This window comes from Trichoderma camerunense, assembly GCF_050948025.1.
Source record: "Trichoderma camerunense strain CBS 138272 chromosome Unknown V8C40scaffold_23, whole genome shotgun sequence".
NCBI classification, from domain to species: Eukaryota; Fungi; Ascomycota; class Sordariomycetes; order Hypocreales; family Hypocreaceae; genus Trichoderma; species Trichoderma camerunense.
This window is the reverse complement of record NW_028145347.1, coordinates 64734-79511: the sequence shown is the minus strand read 5'-3', so window position 1 is coordinate 79511 and position 14778 is coordinate 64734. Positions and strand designations below refer to the sequence as shown.

The 14778-nt window shown below is 47.1% G+C and overlaps 7 protein-coding genes across 7 annotated transcripts; 3 read left to right on the top strand and 4 right to left on the bottom strand.

Moving 5' to 3' along the window:
* Positions 1 to 306: 306 nt before the first annotated feature.
* Positions 307 to 1278, top strand: V8C40DRAFT_283375 (class I glutamine amidotransferase-like protein; the record flags this gene model as incomplete). Its single annotated transcript, XM_083221936.1, has 5 exons — positions 307 to 382; positions 442 to 662; positions 723 to 838; positions 904 to 1085; positions 1154 to 1278. The coding sequence occupies 5 exons, from the start codon at positions 307 to 309 to the stop codon at positions 1276 to 1278; spliced, it is 720 nt and encodes a 239-aa protein (XP_083068199.1).
* Positions 1279 to 1789: 511 nt separating this feature from the next.
* V8C40DRAFT_120104 (SDR family NAD(P)-dependent oxidoreductase) lies at positions 1790 to 3235 on the top strand. Its single transcript, XM_083210926.1, has 7 exons — positions 1790 to 1952; positions 2021 to 2099; positions 2162 to 2556; positions 2626 to 2683; positions 2737 to 2789; positions 2861 to 2983; positions 3048 to 3235. The coding sequence occupies exons 1-7, from the start codon at positions 1882 to 1884 to the stop codon at positions 3106 to 3108; spliced, it is 840 nt and encodes a 279-aa protein (XP_083068198.1). The 5' UTR covers positions 1790 to 1881; the 3' UTR covers positions 3109 to 3235.
* V8C40DRAFT_256817 (D-mandelate dehydrogenase-like dehydrogenase) lies at positions 3135 to 4705 on the bottom strand. Its single transcript, XM_083218343.1, has 5 exons — positions 4474 to 4705; positions 4300 to 4398; positions 4131 to 4245; positions 3459 to 4072; positions 3135 to 3388 (listed from the first exon to the last, which is right to left on the bottom strand). The coding sequence occupies exons 1-5, from the start codon at positions 4573 to 4575 to the stop codon at positions 3284 to 3286; spliced, it is 1035 nt and encodes a 344-aa protein (XP_083068197.1). The 5' UTR covers positions 4576 to 4705; the 3' UTR covers positions 3135 to 3283.
* Positions 4706 to 4858: 153 nt separating this feature from the next.
* Positions 4859 to 7671, top strand: V8C40DRAFT_256816 (uncharacterized protein). The gene is made up of 7 exons (XM_083218342.1): positions 4859 to 5025; positions 5122 to 5721; positions 5789 to 6225; positions 6284 to 6543; positions 6600 to 6654; positions 6713 to 7026; positions 7098 to 7671. The coding sequence occupies exons 1-7, from the start codon at positions 4916 to 4918 to the stop codon at positions 7581 to 7583; spliced, it is 2262 nt and encodes a 753-aa protein (XP_083068196.1). The 5' UTR covers positions 4859 to 4915; the 3' UTR covers positions 7584 to 7671.
* A 362-nt stretch (positions 7672 to 8033) lies between these two features.
* Positions 8034 to 9853, bottom strand: V8C40DRAFT_120095 (putative MFS transporter). The gene is made up of 2 exons (XM_083210925.1): positions 9092 to 9853; positions 8034 to 9026 (listed from the first exon to the last, which is right to left on the bottom strand). Exons 1-2 carry the CDS (start codon positions 9763 to 9765, stop codon positions 8039 to 8041), a joined length of 1662 nt encoding a protein of 553 aa, XP_083068195.1. The 5' UTR covers positions 9766 to 9853; the 3' UTR covers positions 8034 to 8038.
* A 756-nt stretch (positions 9854 to 10609) lies between these two features.
* V8C40DRAFT_283371 (carbon-nitrogen hydrolase family protein) lies at positions 10610 to 11865 on the bottom strand (the record flags this gene model as incomplete). The annotated part of the gene is made up of 5 exons (XM_083221935.1): positions 10610 to 10654; positions 10767 to 11062; positions 11114 to 11195; positions 11321 to 11636; positions 11690 to 11865. 5 exons carry the CDS (start codon positions 11863 to 11865, stop codon positions 10610 to 10612), a joined length of 915 nt encoding a protein of 304 aa, XP_083068194.1.
* A 706-nt stretch (positions 11866 to 12571) lies between these two features.
* Positions 12572 to 14594, bottom strand: V8C40DRAFT_256811 (Zn(II)2Cys6 transcription factor domain-containing protein). The gene is made up of 3 exons (XM_083218341.1): positions 14561 to 14594; positions 14397 to 14508; positions 12572 to 14217 (listed from the first exon to the last, which is right to left on the bottom strand). Exons 2-3 carry the CDS (start codon positions 14496 to 14498, stop codon positions 12640 to 12642), a joined length of 1680 nt encoding a protein of 559 aa, XP_083068193.1. The 5' UTR covers positions 14499 to 14508; positions 14561 to 14594; the 3' UTR covers positions 12572 to 12639.
* Between the last annotated feature and the right edge of the window lie 184 nt (positions 14595 to 14778).

The following is a 14778-nucleotide window of genomic DNA, read 5'->3' as shown; positions in this document are numbered from 1 at the left end:
AAACTAAGCGTCCTTAATATACCCGCAGCGCCCTCAAGCTTTGAAGTAGTTAGTAGTCAAAGTATGTTCCCAGTGCCTCCGTCACAATTGCATAATTTCGCAACCGTAGATTTGCCCCACTTACTCTTTTCCAATAGATGGTCTCAATGCCAGTCTTTTTCAGCTTAAGTGAAAATGCAGGTATAAAACTACTAAACAAAGACACATGTCAAATCCGGAGGTGATATATCTTCCTGAACAAAGAATAATATACCATCAACTAAGTTATTCAGTGACATTTCCATCTAGTCGCCCTTTTCGTACCAAATGTCGCCCCCAAAGAATGCTCTGATCGCCGTTACGTCGGCACACGCAGCCTTGTATCCCGAGGGCAAAGAAACTGGTATGTTCCATCCACAATTATGTGGCCTAAACTCAAGTCTGATGTGACATCCAATATAGGTCTCTTCATTACGGAGGCATTACACCCATTCGAGGTGTTCCAAAAAGCCGGTTTCGAAGTCGATCTTGTATCTGAAACTGGAACTTATCAGCCCGACTGGCTTTCACAGCAAAAAGACTGGCTCTCGGATTCTGAGCGTGCTATATGGGAGGATCATTCCAGCGAGTTTCGTAGCAAGCTGGATCATCTTCTTCAGCCAAATGACATTGACCCAGCAAAGGCATGCCACCATGCAATGGGTACTTGGATAACAGGCTGCTAACATGAGGAATGTGCGCAGTACGGACTATTTTTTGCATCGGCTGGTCATGCGTCCTTGATTGATTACCCCGTTGCTCATGGGCTTCATGCGGTTGCCTCCAAAATGTATGCTTCGGGAGCAGTCATTTCAACAGTGTAAGTGGCAAGTTCATATTGTGTCCAGTCCAATCGTCCTGCTAACGATACATCTCTCTTGGTAGTTGCCACGGCGGTGCAATATTCCCAGGCATTGTTGATCCAGCCACCTCGAAGTCGATAATCTCTGGCAGAAGAGTCACCGGATTTACTACCCAAGGTGAAGAAGAAGAAGGAGTTCTTGACACTATCAAGAGTTGGAACCGCCCTACTATTGAATCGCATGCAGCCAATGAGGGTGCCACTTGTTAGTCACAATTCACCATCGAGCATCATGATTACAGATTAAACTAACTAATAGCGTTCATTTAATAGATGTCCCTCCACCAGGCCCATGGGACGCTTTTGCAATCTCAGATGGACGTATTGTTACTGGTGCCAATCCCGCTAGTGCTACGGTCACGGCTGAAGAGGCTGTCAAGGTATTCCAAACTTTGTAAGATGATTAAACCTTTATTTTTATTTTCCAGTGAAATCATCTTCGATATCAGAAGTTGAATTGTAAAGATATGTGTCCTCTCTTTCCATTAGGTCCGAACACGGCATATCTTCTGCCAACATATGGCTCCTTGATCTTTGAGACACACAGCTACGGTGGTTCAAGATTTTAACTTGCCTTCGCGGGACAGATATAAGGCAGAAAATGTTTGGTGTTTCACATTATTCAACATCATAGCCGTCCGGCGTGTGTGTCTCTGAATGGATTCTCAACTGCGATTGACTTTTTGAAGCAAGCGAAAACTCCAATGTGGCGGGATACAGAATATAGGGCACTTGCTCAGTAAAATGTTCCACACGTGTCTGCTACTGTAATGTCTATTGAAAAGCCACGCGCCAATCTGGCGCCTACTCTCGGCTCTGCCGAGCTGGCCCGTAAACCAAAAGCCGCTTCAATTGCCGCCGGCTATACGGAGTACGTCAGTGGTGTCATTTCCCACATACAATGGTAAACTAGCCCTTCATTGCTGAGGTCTTCTGTCTCCCCTCGGATTTGAAGTTCAAATTCTAAAACGACTCATGAATTGCTGCAAGAGAATACCGCAATGACCACTTTTCATCTCCAATCGGTTGACAATGACCTGCGTGGCCGTCTTGCGCTGGTGACAGGATCAAGGTTCGTATAGCGAAAAAGGCATGGATGCAGCACCCGCAGACTAATACATAACATCTTCAATTCTCAAGTGGTGGGATTGGCTCGGCTTGTGCAAAATCATTGGCCTCCGAAGGTTGCGATGTTGTTCTTCATTTTTCCTCTAGCAAGGTAAGTTACAATACGTTATGCCTTTACAAACCAGCAACCAGTGGATTAACCCAATTCCAAAGGAACAAGCCGAACTATTAGCCGCCGAGCTCCAACGAGATTACCCGTCACAATTATTCGTTACCGCCCAATGCAATCTTACGTGCCGCGAATCCACACGCTCGTTCATATTAACGGTACTGGCTACGCCGACTATCGCCGAGAAGCACAGAGCGATATCTGTACTGGTTGCAAACGCCGGCATTGGTCGTCGCATCCGAGATGTTAGGGATATCAATGAACAAGACTGGGATGATATGATGGAGGTCAATGTTCGCAGTCAGTTCGTCATTACAAAGTCAGCTGTGGAAGGGATGCGATCACAGGGCTGGGGAAGGGTGATTCTCGTAAGCAGTATTGCGAGCCGGGGAGGCGGGCTGAATGGGTGCCATTACGCGGCTTCGAAGGGTGCTTTAAGGTGAGATTGCGCTTTAGGTTCTGGCTACAAATTACCTATGCGTGATCAACATGGTCTAACATATTACAGCTCGATGGGGCTGAACTTGGCTACAGTTCTGGCTCCAGAAGGTATTACGGTCAACATTGTAGGTTTCGTTTTAACCCCCTACGGCGATTGGACTTTCTGACGCATCCTTAGGTCTCGCCAGCCATGATCGGCTCTACAGGAATGATTCCTACTCCGAAAGAACGGTAAGCCGGAATAACAGTGCATTTCTTTTTCTCTTTTCTTGTCTTTTTTGAGCTAACGTCTAAGCATATAGAACATGGACTTCTAAATGTGACATGGAGGCAAAGAAGGAGTCAGATCCCGGGCTTGCAATTGCTAGCAGCGTTCCGATACATCGACTCGGGGTGCCGGAAGAGGTGGCTAATGTCGTACTAATGTGAGTTTTACCCCGGTCACAAAGCTGGGAAATGTCGGAATTCGCAATTAATGTTGGGATACAGGTGCGCAAAGACTGGATATATGACGGGGCAGGATATCTTGCTGGCTGGTGGATTAAAATAGATCAATGGTTTGATATCAACGGTTGAGAGGCGTCGTAGCTTCTGTATTCATGTGATAATATATATAACGTCATGTAGATCTTCGCATTCTACTCATGTAATTAGATAGTCATAATTCCATCTAACCTGACGCTTGACAGCTATATGATTCTAGAGCCCGTTTATTTTCCTTCTCTTTATACTTTCGCCAATACAGGCTTCTGTTCCGGTACCAATGTAAGGAATTTTCCTTTTGTAATCGCACTCTTGACGTTGTCAATCACTAGAACCTCCATTTCTTTCTACACATTTCGAAAAATTAAAATCATCAGCATCAAGCCTTTGGGGTAATATTAATGTACGGTTACATACCTGGGTATCAACAGTCGCAGTACCAATGTGAGGGAGCAAGACAGCCCCGGGGTGGCTAATTAACTTCGGGTTGATCTCGGGCTCCTTTTCGTAAACATCCAAGCCAACGCTCCAAACCTTACCGGATTCAAGGGCCGTTGCTAGAGCTTCTTCGTTAATGATGGCACCTCTGGCGGTGTTTACAATGATCACGCCATCCTTCATCAAGCTGAACTCATTCTTGCCGATCAAGCCCTGAGTGGCTGGTCCCAACGGTAGATGAACTGAAATGACATCGCTAGTCTGAAGCAACTCTTGGAAGGATACGTATTTGGGGACCTCTTGAGCAGTAAAATGCTTGTCTAGGTTATCGACAGGCTTCCTGTTATGGTATTGCAATTTAAACCCAAGAGCAGCGGCACGCTTAGCCGTAGCAGTTCCAATGCCGCCCATGCCCAGAATGCCGAGCGTCAGTGTGTGGGGATCGCGACCAAGAGGGCTCGCACCTCGCCACTTGCCCTCTCGGAGAGCGAGCTGAGGAATCCAGGCACGGCGCAATGCTCCAAGGATGAGAAAGATGGCGGTATTTGCGGTGGCAGCATCGACAGCTTTGGGGGTATTCGACACGGAGATATCTGGGCAGAAGAAAGGAGTTAGAATTCTTCTAGATCAGAGTCTTCCAGGTTTCTATACTCTTATCTGTGCAGGGCTGGATATCAATTTGGTCGTAGCCCGCGCCGTTATGAGAGATGAATCTGATTGACGGAGGGAGGTGAGAAACGAGTTCGCTATCAAATCGTCCCGTAATCTGTAGTTTTAGTTAGTAACTTGGTTGATTTCTTTGCTGGTGAGTCAGACACACCGCTACCGAGTCGTATGTTCTCGAAATGGCGACCACGTTGTTGTACTTGCCGCTGTCGCAGTCGCGGATGAATTCGTCACGCGAACCAGATGTCACTTGCTGTGATTTTCCAGAATCGTTAGTATAAGAAGATTATTGATGAATAAAACTCAATGGGCATGCGCATTAACAAACCGTAACATCCGCAACCTCAGAGAGCTTCTCAAACTCTGCTTTCGCATGATGAACAATGCCGAGCATCAGGACGCCGGGCTTTGGTGAAGATGATCCAGCCATTGTTGGAATTGGTGCTTTCTAAGCTGATCAATTGAATTCTCAAGGCAAAAGTGTTTCAAATGTCCGAATCGCGAGCCGGAATAATGCTATGACAAAGGTGAGAACGAGTTAAGTCCAGGGCGAAGTTCACACTCTCTGTAGAAGAGACGAAAAGGTGGGGGATTTACGACATCATTTGCCCAATTACCCATTTGCCCATTTGCCGCTTTGCCCCACGGGGTTGATGAGGCGGGTTACCGGCTATTGACATTCAGCTCCACCCCGCAAACTCTCTCGTCGCGGCGTTTGCTCACAGCATTGAAGACTCTTTATCGCCCTTGATAACGAGTCTCGTTAGCCGATGGAATTGCTCTCAACACGGATGCCGACCGCTGGCATGGCACGATCAAAGGCGAAGCGGGTCTCTCGTGCATGTCTTTCATGCCGTACGCGCAAAACAAGATGCGATCTGTGAGCAGAACAATATCCCAAATGCTAGACAGGGCAACACGCGTGCAACCCCCCTGTCAGGAATAACCTCGCTTACTGACGCTTATTGGGGAGCAGCGATTCCGCGGGAGTGTCTGGCGTGCCTCCATGTCGTCGATGCGTCGAGCAACAATTGGAATGCGTTCTGACAAAGTCGAGACGTGGAGGGCGTAGAATCAAAGGAGTTCGTAATTCGATCGCCCAGTCGGCCAGCCACGACAATGAAGGCCGTGACCCGGCTACCGCTACACGCGACGACGACGGCAGCGACTACCATAGCCGACAAACAAGCCATTCTCTTCCCGACCAGCATCCAGGAGGCACGGATGATATGCAAGGATGGCTTTCTTCACAACAGACCGGCAACTGGCAGGCGGATAGCCATGATGAGGGGGGTTCCACCCGTGAGCTGGCGGAATCGAGGACAAGTTCAGATGGTTTGGAAGGACATATTGCTACTACCGATCTTTTGAATCCCTCGGATGCGCTTGACCTTCTCGCTCAAGTTGCCGACTTGGATCCTAGTAGACAACGAGATGAAGCTACAGGCCAAGCGGACTCAAACAATAGACTTGTGCACGGTATGCGGCAAACCGTCGGTAGACCAGCTACCAGTTATTATCCTCCGCTGGATGATGGGGTCTTGACACCCTCGGAAGCGTCTTACCTTGTCAAAAGGTAACCACCCTGCGACCTTTTAATTCATCAATTAACCGCTCTCTGACTTACTTATCTCTCTGGATAGATATCACGAGAAGTTTCATCCTTTCTTTCCAGTGGCTCATGGTGCCATATTTGAAGAGGGTACGATATCCGAATGGGCCGCCAAGGAGCCCCATCTCTTGACGGCTATTCTTACCGTCGCCTCGAAAGATGACCCATCATGGTTCAGAGTGTACGATGCGTGCTCTCGTCACATTGAAACGTTCATGTCAAACCTCATCTATGCCGGATCCACATCTGTTGGCTCCGTGGAAGCGCTTCTTATTCTTGCGGAATGGGCGCCGCAACGCCCTCAAGAGAATTCCGCCATCGGTTGTGGTCAAGAAGACCATGGTGCCTGGATGCTTGTGGGCTTGGCCATTAGGCTAGGGTATCTGCAGAGGCTTGAGCAAACGGCACTATTACCAGACGAGGGAAAGCTTTCCGCAGAAATGAGTCGGAAGCGAGTTGTTTGGGCAGGTATGTGACAAAATAATATCTATCAATCCTAGGCCCAGGAGTATTAACAATGATGAAGCGTGCTACATGTGCGACCGACAAGTGTCAATCCGGCTTGGGAAAGGATTTTGGTCCCGCGGGCCTGGTCCAGCTCTTCACTTGCGCGCTGCAGACTTTCCAACATTGCATGAGCAAGCCCTTGGCCCAGACAACATGGGGCTGTTATTTCAAGCCCATCTTGAGCTTACCCAGCTAATCAGTAACGCTCACGACATTTTGTATTCGTCAACAAGCCACAGACAGCAATTGTATATTGGAGGAGAGTATGTCAGATACATTGTAAGTGTTCCATGACTATATAAACCAGCTGACAGCTTACTGACACCGACGCACAGGATGACTTTGCTTCAATGGTTCGGAAGTGGAAGCTCTCGTGGGCGAACCACAGCTGTACGTCACTCTTTCCTTTCGCTTTGAAGTATTATAGAAAGTAGCTAATGTCTCCCAGTCACGCCTCCTGTGAAAGCCTCTTTGGTGTTGTCATTCGAGTTCTTGCGACTCTACATCAACGCCTTCGCATTTCAGGCCAACCTGAATAGGGCCGCAGCTCGAAATGCCCAAGTAGGGTCCGGCAAGGCCAGTGGGCCGCTGTTTTCTAACGTTGCTGGAAAGCCGGATGCCCGATTCATATACGAGTCAATCGACGCCGCAAATTCACTACTCAGCATATTGAACAGCTTCATCGACCCTGTGGCTGGTCTCAAATGCATGCCATTAAAGTACTGCCTCTATGTGATCTATGCCGCCGTCTTTTTGTTCAAGGTATAGTCACTCTTTATTTACTGTCCTCTGTGTGCATCTAGAAAGTGCCAAGAGTACTGACAATTATATAGGCAAGGCTAGCGGGTGCCATCAGTAGTGATGGCGGTGATCGTGGAGTTCGGCGCGCCATTCAGGGCACCATTGCACAACTACAAAAAACATCAGATAATCCGCATAGCCTCGGACGGCGATACGCCACCTCACTTCGGCTACTCTGGAGGAAATCTTGTACGAAGCAGCCAAGCAAATCTGTTTCTCGTCATGATCCCTTTACTGAGCCTCCAACACCGACGATGGACGAGGTTAACAGGCATGATGGCATTTCCTTACCACCTGCTGGTAAAGCGACGATGGATATGGACCCGTTGAGCGGGTTCTCGTGGAGAGATTTGGATTCATTGGGACAATTTATTGCCAGCAATTCGACGATGAGCATGGCGGATGGGATGCTTGCTGGTGCTGATTTTGATTGGGAACACAGCTCTGGTGGTCTGGATGATCTTGTAGTGCAGCCACAGTTTGACACTAGGTGGGCTGGGCACGATATAATTTTCTAAGGGCAATTGTACTATAGCATATTGTAGGCAACTGGGCAGGTTCATAGTACACAGATTGGTGAAATCAACTAAGGTCTGTTGCATGGAGCTAGACGACAGTAGAGCCAGAAACTATATGGTCAAATGCAATGTTACTGATGCCAGCGCCGAATCTTGGACTTCTATCGTGGGTAAGTGGTACCAAGACCGATATTTGAAAGCTGTGGAGTTATTTCTATACGCTGATTCAGAGACATAGGAAGTATCAGGAAATTTTGAAGTAGGACGAATAGTATTGTTTGTTACGTTTATCTGAGATCGCGTTTTATCGGGATCGCGTTTATTTGAGGTCATTCATACCGTCTCCAATGAGTCTATACCATTAATTCGTGCGCATTTATACGAGTATTTGAGTGATATTAGCTAAAATAAAAGCTGCAATGGAAAAAAGAACATTAAATTTGATTCATAGCCGCTCAATATATATAAACAAACTCGTCATTTTGACGATCCGTAAGATCCAAAAACGCCTGGTCTCCAAGTCGAGCTTCTCCCGCAAATTCTACAATGCCAGCTGCATTTTCTTGTGCAATGACCGCCTCTTCAACCGTGTTACGCTCATCCATAGTCTGATACGTTGAATCCATTGAATGGTCAACAACCTTTGCCTTTTTGCCGTTGCGCACACGCTTCTTTTCTTGAAGCTTGTTCAGGACGATAAGGTTAGCCCACTGGATGGCGACAACCGCCACAAGGGCCACAAAGATGGCCAAACAAGCACGGAGACCGGGCTTGTAGGCTGGTGCGTCTTTGTCGTTGAAGAGCAATGGCCCAATGATGTTGCCAGCTGAGCTAGCGGCGTTGTAGACGCTCATGATCGAAGATTTCTTCGTGGTGCCAGCCGTATTGCCAACGATCCAGGTGACAATAAGGGGGTTTCCGCCGAAGAGAAAGGCGAGGAGATAGTATCCCACGAGAAGAGCTGCTTTTACAGAATTGTCTCGAGGTACAGAATAAAGAACAGCTAGGCCAGCGACGACAGGGATCATGAAGAGCATGAGAATGACGCCTTTGACACGCGCCTTTTGGGCTAAGAAACTCGCCAGCAGGATGACAATGGTCTGCAAAGCACCAAAGGGCATATTTAGCAGACTAGTCATATACTTATCAGAAACCAGGCCGTTTAAGATAAGAGGACCGAATGTGTTGGTTACACTCGCACCGACATTAAGAAGCAGTGCCATGGCGATCCACAAGTAAGTTTTAGGCTCCACGGCGGCCTCAAGGAGATGTTTCCACTTGAACTCTCGGCTTCCTGTTCCCGTTTGATTGGCTCGGAGTCTTTCAATAGCTTGTGCCTTTTCTTGCTCTGTTAGGAACCGAGCGGATGGGATATCGTTATCGAGCTTCCAGTAGATGAATGGGGAGGAGACGATGGTGACAAGGCCGACAAAGAGGAAGATACTGTAAGTACAATGTGTGAGTATGAGACAATTATTTTGAGTATAGAAGATTGGTTGAAGTCATACATTTGCCACTCCTTTAGTAGATCTGATTTAATGTGTCCCAGACCATAGGACAGAGCAGCCGCAATAATGGTCGCAGCTCCATTGGTGCCATACCACGCTGCAACTCGAATCGGCTGCTCGGCTCGTCTGTACCATTGGCTCGTAATAATGCTGAATAATGGGAGGCAACCGGCTTCAAAAAGGCCAAGGAAAAATCGGGCAGCCATTAAGCTTCTAAAGTTATGACAAGCTGCCATTGATGCTTGTGCAATGCCCCAGCCTAAACAAAGGGCTGGCATCAAAATTCGATGCGGGACTTTGACAATGAGATAGGATGAGAAGGGCTGCCATGCTAGTTGTGCAATCGGGGCAATAGAGCCGACTAATGAATACTCGTTTCCAGTTAAATGCGTATCCGTCTTCAATCCATATGTAGCGCCGTAGCCGAGGACGGATTTGTCGAGTATCTGCAGGAAATACACCCAGACTAAGATGGCGAGGATGACACGATCCGTTTTGCGACAGATCCGACGACTATCTTCCTCCGTAAGCTCGATTTGCTCGCTGCCAATGAGAGCCAAAGCCCGATCTCCATGTTTGAGTTGGTCATTGGGCATCTCAACTTTGCCGCCATCAATGCTGCCTTTGTGCTCTTCGTGAACAGAATCCAGTTTGGTGTCCGCGGTGGAAGCCATGATGCTGTGAAAGCTAGTGTCTCATAGAATATAAGTATTGAGATGAGACAAAAGCAAAGATATGCACGCACGATGAACTTGACATTTGTTGGATCGGATCGGATTAGATGGGCGGAGATGATGGATGGTTTTATACATCTACACTAGCTAGACATATTCGCCGACAGAAAGGAGAGCGAAAGTTCTGAGTTTGTGGGGTTTGGTGCCTCCCCACAAAGACCCGCCAATAACCCAGCGGCTTCCATTGCCTTGGGTTCCTAATTTTCACACATCTGGGGTCTGGGGAAAGCAAAAGCCGATTTTGATACCCGCGGCAAGTGATTTTCCAATATTTCCCTGATCTTTTTCTCCACTTGCCGACAAGGTGTTGTGACTAAAGTTCAATAGCCGACCTGAAGACTAGGTGCCATCCACATTCAAGCGTCCAAGTGGGCATAGCTCGATGGGAATTCCGCGTGGCGACGTTCTCGTCGAATGATCACAGCCGCCTCCGCCCGTTGGTCATCACCCCAGACCATAAGCATGAGTCGCGGGGGAAAAAAGAATATAGCATCATGGCAAATCAAAAGTCATAGTGAACTGATGGACGCTTATGATGGCGGGCCGATGGCGTAAATTGTCAACTCTATCTGTCCCCCACTCTGCCAACTGGCGCGACTTGGCAGCAGCTCGGCTATTGATACAGCTTCGTGATGTGATGTTTTCATGACATGGTGATTCATCCGAGAACTTTGGGATACATTTGGCAAATAGCATCGGTAATTGGTCATTGCTAATCCTCAAGTATTGTATTGAAGGGCGTAATTATGCTATCATATCCAACATCCCCATCTCGTCATCTGGTCTAGGCAGAACGAACTGGCCCTTGGTGAGACGCATTGCGTCCAAGCTTTATACCCAACAGTTAGCGTTGAACCCATTTTTCGGTACACTGAAGGCATGATCGTGGGATGATATCTCCTTGGGTATGATGAGAAGTAGTGAAACAAGGGAGTACATACCCACAACAGTTCCGGCCTTCCGGCGTGACCACAATTATCCAAGAAACCCTTCTCCTTAGTAATTAAGCTCATGTCCAAATCTGCATATACCATGCCTTCTTCAGAAGGCGGCAAGTCTTTAGTCAGAAGTCGTCCGTCGGGGCCGTAAATCCTGGCATTGCCACCGCCTGGTTGGTTAAACAGAGGAGTCTGTTCGACACCCAGTTTTTCAATAGATGGCTGCGAGATAACGGCGGTTGAATGGAGAGTGAAACACTGTGCCTGCATAGAGTATACACTTGAGAAAGATGCAACAGCTACTTTCTGTTAGCAAAATATGTAATTGAGAAAGAAAGGACCAGCCTTGCCTTCATCTGCCATGGAATAGGGGGCTGGCCCGCCTGGATGAGGCGCTACAGGGGGCCAGGCAGCACAGTGAATCTCTTCTCCCTGAGAATAAGTATTATATACCAGAAGTGGGTTGAAGTGATCCTAGTTTGACGGTTAGCAATACCTGATAATTGAAACGAGATGAAGAATAAGAAAGGTGAGAAATTATGTTGCAAGATACATACGGCACAAGAAAGTTGCCCAACTCTCCCAACTCCAGTTGTTGCGACATTGTTTAGTGAAGGACCATTTCCATCCCCAAAAATGGTACGCTCCATGTGAACAGGTTTAAGCTTTCGCCTGGACATTACCAGCTCACCGGTATTATCGATAGTACACTGACCAATATATAACGAGTTCCCTTCTCGCTCAGAATAGCCGAGACAAACAACGATATTATTTTCGGCCGCACAAGCCTTCAGCCGCTCCATCTCTTCGGAGTTAATAGAGAGGGAGTTATCAGCGTAGCGAATGTTCGTCTCGAAGTCCATTGCGCGTACCCTATGCTTTGTATTAGCTCTGCTTTCCTTTAAGAATATGATAGGAATGCAAACCAAATCCATGCTGGATATCCTGGAACAAATGCCTCTGGGAATGACACAATTTGGGCACCGTTTGAAGCCGCCTCTTTGATCAGCCGGCATGTCTTTGCAATCGTGGATTCCAGATCAAGCCATACAGGCTCTGCCTGAACTGCAGCTGCCTTCACTATTCTGGAGTTTGAAGCCATGATTTGAGTGATAGCTATCGACGACTGTGTAGGCAACTCGAACAACTGGAGCAAAAGTGAGTGCTAAGTAGTCTTATTTATGTTGCATAGGTGCACCATCCCCCCAACCATCAGAATATGTCTAGTCAGCACTTATAACTTGCTAGTAAGCTTACATCAAGAGCTTATAAATTCTAGTATTATTACATGATTTGCGTTGACCGTCGAAGACTGTTTATCCTCGTCGCGGACACCAGACTGTAAATGCTTCTGGTTATCCATATCTGTCTAATACAGCTGCCAATAAATAAGCATAGCAGATCTTCATACGGAAAATATACTGAATACTCATATAGAGTGTACATGAGAGAAAGGAGTATGGTTAAATGAGAATTCATGATGCACGACATGAATTGCTTTATTATTATTCCTCTGTATACAACAATACCACGTATGATGAGGATGGTTAGTGGACTGTCTAGGCTTAGGTTTACGGCACCAATGGAGAGCACTAATACAGATCAGTACTAGTTGAGATATTTAACTAGTAGAAACAGCAGAGCCGCTAGCCATTTCAGGAAGTGCGTATTCCCCAACCAATCGGAAACTTACAAAATGTGAGAAACAGGATCAAAACATTGTTCAGGCTACCATGGTGAAAAGGGCGGGTTATTGTGCCAATGTACTAACCACACTTGAAACCAGAGATGGATCATATCATTTTAAGAGCTGAGTTGCAAATTATTGACCAAGGGCAATATAGTGTTCGAATACGCTGTAAATCCTCTATTTACCCTACTCTTCAAACTCTGTGCGCAAAATATTTAGATGTCTTTGTTTTCGTATCCCTTTTTGATCAGAGACAACGCCTGTGAATACAATGTGCAGCCTCGAGTAATTGTGATCCCATGATGCACCAGTCCACACATATCTGCCACTCGCCGGAATATAACCCGAAACGTCCTGACTCTCCTCTTCCAAAGCCATAAGCTGACGTCTAGCCAGCGAACTAGCCTTGACATCCCAGTTACGCGTTAGGAATGTCATCTTATCGAAACTGTCTAGAGCTTCTGAGCGGATGGCTTTGTCCCTGCATTTTTGCGACACGAAATTTAGAACCGGGAGAGTATAGATGTCGAGAGCAGTCTCGATTTGCGAAAAGCGCCTCGATGCACCTCCAAAGGAGCAGGCCATGGAGACAATTTCCCGGAACGTGGACTTGAACTGATCATATAGCATCTCCGTCGAGTCGAAACAGCAGCTCATAAGGATGAATACAACCTTTTGGCCCATATGAAAAATGTTGAAAAGATAGGATCTGATGGGATTTTTCTCTCTCTCTAGTCTCAGCAGGATTGCCACTTCCCATTGCCGCAGCTGTTGAAGAAAGGTGGTCCGATGGCCCAAAAGCATCTCAAACTTGTCTGAGTGGTCATCATTTTGCCGTTCTTGTATGGCTTTGACAACAAATATAACAGCTCGTGTGATGAAACTATTCCACATCGCTCCGAATTCTTCGAAACTGGTATCAATAGCCGGCATATTGCCAGGGATAGGGCGCGATGGTAGCCTAGGCCAGCATGTTGTCTGCAAGGGGAAAAGGGGGGTAGTCAGACTGAGAAAAATCTGAAATCGAGGTAAAATCCGCTCAGCTTGGTCCAACCCATCGTCGTTAGAAGGCGCGACGTAATTATGAAGATCTTGTGCATGGTGTTGCGAATTTATCTCCACAACAAGTTGGTCGTGCTTCTGCTTCAATAGCTCAACGCTGCTCATCAGCAGCTGATCGGCGGCTTTGGTGTTTCCTATTAAAAGCTCAAAGAGAAATAGCAAAAACATGTTGATCAACACATTCCTGCGTGAAATAGTGTGAAATTCCTTGAGCATCCGTGTGTGGAGCGCTGTGGTGGCTTTGGCATGGTACGTCATGGCAGTCTGATACATGGTGTCCCCGCGTCCCTCGAGCAGCTTTACCATGGGCTCAGGGTTTGGGGAGCGCAGTGCCAGCATTAAAGCCCCAATACTTAACACAGACCATCGCACGCACTCGTCTCCCATGGATTCTCTAGGGATCACACGGTTCCAAAACAGGGTACATGGAGTGTATGTAAAGTCTTGGAGAACCTGCGCCCTGAACATGTCAAAATACGGGACCTCATCCGCTTCCAAAGGGCTCGCTCTCGGCCGAACAAAGAGAGATCTTGTGGCGACTACATCAGGTGTCTCCGGCTTGGGAAGAACTGGTCTTCTCTGGGGTGGGATGCCTCTCCGTTGCTTCCCCTCTGTCGGACCATAGTTACAGATTCGATCGGACTTCTGGCATTGATTGCATGTCGGCTTTACTTCGTTGCATTTTCGGTGCAGCAGTTTACACTTGAGTACCAATGAGTTAGCAAAACTACTTGAGTATTTTATCAAGCAAAAGATAATATTGATAGATGATAAAGCGTTGTTTAACAGCTATATATCCAGTTTCAATATCAGTTGGGGATAATCCATTGAACCGATACTGGAAATTTCACCTCACTGACAGTTCTACAGGGTAAACGTACTGAAATGCAGCCGCCTCGACTCTTAGGTCTCCCGGCACGTGTATGCTTCTTGCCAAAAATATTACGCGGTAGCGAGTTGACAAGTGCAGCCGTGGGAATCATGATATTGCGCCTGGGACTCAATAGCTCAGCTATGCTTTTTGACAAATGATACAAGAAGGTACCTTCTGCAAGATGCTGGTCGAAACCTTGTGATTTGTAAAGGGCGCTTGAGATTCATTCGCGGAGAACACGAGTGAGCTAAAACGATTGTACGTACATAAGCGCGCTAACCAAACTGGAATAAAGCGTCACGTGGAAACAAGTGCTTAAAATAGAGGTTCTTTTGTGGGCCTTGTGCTCCCCTCTCACCTCCGTTACGACGATATCATCCCTCATGTTC